Here is a 6515-nt window from a genome sequence, read left to right as displayed (position 1 = left end):
GGCCTACTCTTCCTCGTTGGAGTCCGTAACCTTCACGGCGCCGGTGGACGTGAGATCGATGCTGAATCTGACCTGGGAGGAGCCGGCGATGTCCACCACAACGCGGTTGCGGCGCTCGGACTGGTGCACCATACGGGGTGCCGGAAAATACGACTCCGCCTCGCCAATGTCCACTGCCGCGAGGGCTGCCGCTGCCTAGCCTAGCGGGCACGACGTGCCATATTTGCGGCATACGATGCCCAGGCGGACGCCAACAGAGGGGTTGCGCGTCCGCCAACACGTTCGGACACCAGATGGACCGCACCACCTATGGTGAGGCAGCGACGACACACCTCACGGTGGATCCATGAGTCATTTGGGCGGACGCAAATGGATACCTGTCAGGCGGCCGCCTCTCAGAAGCGGCGGAGCGGAAACTGGATGGTCATCTCCTCCTCGGGGTCGTGTGGGATGAGCTCAGGGTCAACGGATCTGGAGGTGTAGGACTCTGATCCGCTGCCCGCCATGCCGGAGAAGGCCGGTGATCGTCCGAAAAGAGCTCGGGTGGCGGAGTTGAGTGGACTGGAGGGGAGGGAGTGGAGTGGAATGCGGCTAGGGTTTCGACCGAAGGTGCAGATAGGGTCCATTTTATGTGGAGTTGGATGAGCCAGATCCGACGGGCAGGCATGCCCAGCCGCGTCCGGGCGTCCCCATATGCGCACAAAATTTAGACTGGATATGAGGGTTGCCAGTTAGTCCGGGCATCCCGGCCTGATTTGGGGCGCCTGGTAGGTGCAATTTTTGTGTTCGGTCACTTACCAGGCAATCCGTTCGGGCGGGTATGGGTCCGGTTGTAGATGCTTCTCCCCCAATTTTGTTTAGTCGAGCTTCTCGATCTGTCATTATTCCTCGAGACTCTCTTAACTGATATTCAAGAGAAAAGGATTCTAGAAAGATTCATAGAATGTCAAAACCGATGTAGACCACCTTTGACTGTTGTCACGCGTTTGAGGGGACAGCTGTGAGGTTTTTCTTTCTTCGAATTGAGCGAGGAATTGTACTGCACCAGAATTGAGGGGGGCAGTTTGAAAAGTTAAACGAGGGAGGGAGACTTGAGACTTCACTCTCGCCACACCTCTCGTCCGGCCTCCAGAGTCCAGCGCCCTTGCATTTCCGGCTCCGCTGCCGGAAACCAAGACACGCCGACCGCATCCAGCCACCGTCGGCCGTCCCCGATCTCCAGCCGCTGAACGCCGTCCGGACCTCCATCAGCCGAGCACCTTCCACCATCTCCTGACCTTCAGCCGCCGGATTTGACCAGGCCCTCACCGGTTTCTGCCAAGGTAATTTCCCCCCACCCGCAGCCTCTAGATCAACCCCATCTACGCTTGATTTTTGAGTTCCATGTGGATTTTACTCTCATCTCTCCAGCAAATCGCCGGACGACTTGCGGCTTCTAATGGCGGATCCGGTGTCCGCTGCTGTCGCTGTAGGGTGGGCCATGAAGGCCGCTGGGTGGGTTGCCTCGCCCATCATCTCCGAGCTTTACAAGAAAGCCTCCTCCCTCCTCAACTTTGATGCATCGCAGAAGCTCAAGGAACTGGAGCCAAAGATTTTGCTGCTACAGCGCGTGATGGAAATAGTTGAGGAGAGCCCTTACAGGCCTCGTCTGCAGCAGCTGTTCAACGATCTTAAGTCTGCTTTCTACCAAGCAGAGGACATCTTGGATGATGTTGAGTATTACCTCCTAGAGAAACAGATACAAGATGACTATCACAAGTTAGAGGTGGCTGCGCCTCAACGCAACAAGAATCATGTGAAGAAGCTCTTGACGTCTGCCATGAAAAAGTGCAACTTCCTGAAAGATCAGGTCCTTTACTGCCTCTATTTGTTTGTATTTTATCTCGGGCATAAAAAGGTTTTTTTTGTTAAATTGTTGCATGAAAACATGTTAGAATAATTGCAAAAGGCGAGTATCAACTCTACCTTTGATTTTCTGGTTTATTTGGGGCTCACTGGCTTTACAACTTAGCAACCATATCAAGCTGACGAACAAAAACTGAGTTGGATAATATTAAAAATAATCTTATTTTGCTAATCAAGCTGAAAATTAAAACTAACTTCAGTTTTTTTTAATGTATATTTCTCGGATCCGTAGAAATATTTTCTCATTCATCGATTTCCTCGCTTGGTATTTTGTTTTGCAGGACTGTGGCATGTCAAAAATCGAGTTGAAGCAGAGCCTAGAAAAAATAGAAAAGGTCATAAATGATGCATGTGGATTTTTTGAACAGATGAACTTGCCAAACAAAAGCAATGTTAATTTGAGCAAACCTGCCAACTCACGAGGTGCGGTCACTACGGCGAGGCCTCCACCTCTGGTAATCGGAAGAGATAAAGATTGTGATAACATAGTTGCAATGCTTCATGATAAGGAAGAAGATGCTCAACCAGACACCAATAGGGCTCACTCCCCGGCCTCTGCATCAGAACGATGCATACGGCCACAAATAATCGGCATTCATGGCATCGGTGGTTCTGGAAAATCAACCCTTTCGCAACTTGTTTGTGCTCGTGAGGAAAAGGATGGTCATTTCAACCTTGTTATGTGGGTTCACGTTTCGCAGGATTTTAGTGTGGATACCATTTTCAGGCAGATGTCTGAGGCCGCTAGCAGGACTCCGTGCCCTCAGTTCAATAATCTTGACACCTTACAGACTAATTTGGAGAAGAAACTGCATGGAAAACGGTTCCTCTTGGTACTAGATGATGTTTGGTACAATAATAGAGATGTGAGGCAGTATGAGAAGCTGCAACAGATACTTTCACCGCTGAACGCCGGAGAGGCAGGAAGCAAGATCCTGGTGACTAGTCGAACTAAAGATGCATTGATAGCTCTGGGTGCTGCAGAGCAGAGATGTATTCCCATGTCAGTCCTAGGTGAAGATGTCTTCCTGAAATTGTTCAAGCACTATGCATTTCACAACGTGTGCGTTCCTGCAGATGACCGAATAAGACTCGAAGACATTGCGACTCACATTGCAAAAAAGCTGAAGGGATCACCCCTGGCGGCCAAAATTGTTGGAGGGCAGCTACGTATGAGGCCAAACATTGATTACTGGAGAAGTTCCCGAGATGGGAACCACTTGGATGACACCATGGGAGCTCTGTGGTGGAGCTACCAATATCTTGATGAACAGGTCAGACGATGCTTTGCTTACTGCAGTATTTTTCCTCGAAGACGTTACTTGGAACGACATGAGTTAGTTAAGCTTTGGGCTGCAGAAGGGTTTGCTAGAAGTAGCGATGAAGGGAAGGATCCGGAAGATGTTTGCCAGGGATACTTTGATGTACTAGTGTCAGCCTCATTTCTGCAACCTGAAGTAGGGAAGTACTCCAGTAAAATGGACGCTTATATAGTTCATGATCTGTTGCTTGATTTAGCGGATAAGGTCGCTGGAAGTGATTGTTTCAGAATCGAGAATCAGTGGAAAAGGTCAGGAGATAACTGGACAATGGAAGGATGTGAAGATGAAGTTCCCCTAGATGTCCGCCATGTTTTTGTTCAGACCTATGGTTCCGAATTGATCACTGAGAAGATATGTAAATTGGACAACCTGCGCACTCTAATCATTGATAGTGCAGAATGGAGAAAACCAGTTGAGGAGAAAGTCCTCAAGAATCTGTTTGCGAGGCTAAGAAAGTTGCGGGTGCTTATCATAGCTAGTGATCAAGGTATGTTGTCGGTCCCAGAATCTATTGGTCAGCTAAGGCATCTACGATATCTTGCTTTTATGACTAGATATGGTTCAGACAGCAGGCTGGTTTTACCAGGCACTTTGACCAAGCTTTACCACATGCAGGTTCTAGATTTTGGTAATATTAGTGATTTGGTGTTTGACTCGTGTGAAGATATGTTTAGCCTCATCAACTTGCGACATATAATCCAAGTGCCGTTTCGGGAAATTCGAAGCATTGGCAGGCTGACATTACTTCGAACGCTGGAAACTTTTGAAGTAAGAAAGGAACAAGGGTGTGAGTTAAAGCAACTCAGCGACCTAAACCAGCTTTGCGGCAAACTGAGAATCATGGGCCTCCAAAACGTTGAAAGCCAGCAGGAAGCTCTTGAAGCCAACCTAGCCGATAAAGAAGGGCTCAGAACATTGGAACTGTGGTGGAATTATGATGAGACAGCAGAGTTAAAAGAAAAGGAAGTTCAGACGGAGGTACTAGAGGGTCTATGCCCACCGAAGCTTCTAGAATCACTGACTATGTACTCATACGATGGTTTGAGATACCCAAGTTGGATGATGGGTAAGCACAATGGTGGCCCAAAGTATCTGAACACACTCAGCCTGCACTGTTGCAGCACAGAACTTGGCCCAGAACTTGGTGGGTTTTGCTCTCACCTCCGTTCACTCTATATCTTCAGTTGCAGCTGGGACACCTTGCCAGATCACATGGAGCACCTGACGTCACTGAAGGACCTGGGCCTCAATCGCTGCCGGAATATTCGGTCGCTTCCAAGGCTGCCGCAGTCTCTTGAGTGCTTCAAACTCAGTCGCTCCAATGAGATGTTGATGAGTTCGTGCAGAACAGTTGGAGATCCCATTTGGGAAAAGCTTCAGCACATTCTTGTAGCATATGTTGATGGTAAATAAAATTGCTCTCACAATAATATCAGTTTCTTTGTGTCTGCATAGCATCACCATATATATCTTCCATGTCAAGTGTTGTTATGATCGTTTCTTAATCAGTTTGCTAAACTGTCAAACACCAGGCTACCGGCTGGAAACCAGAGCCCAATATACTTCTTCATCAGAGCCTGAGACCCCCTAGAACGTGAAGTCGTGTGATCCATAAACCTGCCTACCAATATACTTGGTCCATTGTATGCCACTGATATTGTGAGTGAAGCGGTGCTGCCGCGTCATCGGCTGGCTACACGGTGAATCTGATGATGTATGCAAATGATGCACACTGGTTTTATCTTTTTTTCCCTCCCAGTGGGCTATATATGGTCCTTGATAACGAGACGTGCAACTATATCCTTTAAAAATGGGAAACGTTTGGGGCCGGGGCATCGGCGGAACGATTCGGCCGGTCTCCCTCTTCCTCGCGCAGCGCACGTACAGGAGGGCACCAGAGCCGGCAGGCACCACGCGCGGGCCAGGCGACCAGCGGGTTCCTTCGACCGCCGCCGCCAGAGAAGAGCGCCTTGTCGTCCGCGTACGGCCGCCCCTTACCGGATGTCGTTCGCGTGCGGCCGCCCCTCGCCGGATCTCGTTCGCATGCGGCCGCCCCTCGCCGGATCTCGTCCGCCTGCGGCCGCCCCTCGCCAGACTACTACCCCTCTGTCTCTTCCCAGAATCCGCCCCTCTGCCTCTCCCTGGAATCCGCCCCGGCCGCCCCTCGCCAGACCTTGCAGCGCTCGAGCCTCCCCAGCCATGGCAGACTACACCCCACGGTGATTTTTTGTTAGAACCGGTTGTAGCAAATTCAATCGCCGGTGGTAGCAAAAATCTACTACTGTTGCAGCAAAACGGTGTCATCGTCATCGCGAGCAAACACTAGACATCGCGCTTTTTTGTTACATGCTACAACCTATATCACATTTTGCTACAACTGGCACACCACTCAGCTACAACCGGCGCCGAGTTTTGCTACATCGGATATCAGAAAGTTGCAAGCGTTCAGTGCCATCGAGGAAAGCTACAACCGTCTACAGAAAATGCTACAACCTTCGATGAAAAAAGCTTCAACCGAACGAGAGATGAATTTTTCACCCAGGCGCTGCTCAAAACGAAAAAAGTTTCAATCGTTTACAGAAAAGCTTCCACCGTAGAGGGGAAAAGCTACAACCGTGTCAATTTTTTGCTACTACCGTCTGTGTGTTTTGCTACATCCATTCATGCGGCCATGGTACTTTTTTGCGACTGAGGTGTGACCGGCGACGACGAGGATGAACATTTTTTGTTGCAACAACCTCTTTTTTGCTACCATTGGCGATGTGTTTTGCTACATCCGATTAACATGTTTGCTACAATGGCGACGCTGATGGATTTTTTTTTGCTGCAACCATTGTCTTCATTTGCTACGACTGACACGGGAAAATGCTACCACGGGGCATCTCTGTTTTTTGCTGGAACCAATCATCGGTGAGGCGGAGCTGCATCCATGGCACTCCGACGAGTAGCGGGGGCAGCGAGCGGTCGGGGCGAGCTGAGTCCCGGAGCGCGGGGCGGCCCCGACGGGCGGCCGGGGCGGCGAGCGGACTTGGACGAGTTGAGTCGCGGAGCTGCATCCATGGCGCTCCGACGGGCGGCCGAGGCGGCGAGCGGTCAGCTCCAACCGGCGGCCGGGGCGGCGAGCGGGCAGGGCGAGCTGAGTGCCGGAGCGTGGGGCGGCCGGCGAAGACGGGCGACGAGACGGGGTTCCTTTCCCGTCCGCGCTCGCGAGAGGAAAACGACGCCCTGGTTGGATAAGGATCCAACGGATCGGAATGGGCCGATCTGACGGCTAGGGTTCAACCGGCC

At 50.7% G+C, this 6515-nt stretch overlaps 1 protein-coding gene across 1 annotated transcript; it reads left to right on the top strand.

Moving 5' to 3' along the window:
* Positions 1–1080: 1080 nt before the first annotated feature.
* LOC109762070 (putative disease resistance RPP13-like protein 1) lies at positions 1081–5074 on the top strand. The gene is made up of 4 exons (XM_020320888.4): positions 1081–1322; positions 1411–1849; positions 2187–4632; positions 4760–5074. The coding sequence occupies exons 2-4, from the start codon at positions 1439–1441 to the stop codon at positions 4816–4818; spliced, it is 2916 nt and encodes a 971-aa protein (XP_020176477.1). The 5' UTR covers positions 1081–1322; positions 1411–1438; the 3' UTR covers positions 4819–5074.
* The last annotated feature ends 1441 nt before the right edge of the window (positions 5075–6515 follow it).

Source organism: Aegilops tauschii, chromosome 5 (genome assembly GCF_002575655.3).
Source record: "Aegilops tauschii subsp. strangulata cultivar AL8/78 chromosome 5, Aet v6.0, whole genome shotgun sequence".
Taxonomy (NCBI): Eukaryota; Viridiplantae; Streptophyta; class Magnoliopsida; order Poales; family Poaceae; genus Aegilops; species Aegilops tauschii.
The sequence above is the reverse complement of the archived record's forward strand: the minus strand, read 5'-3'. Positions and strand labels throughout refer to the sequence as shown.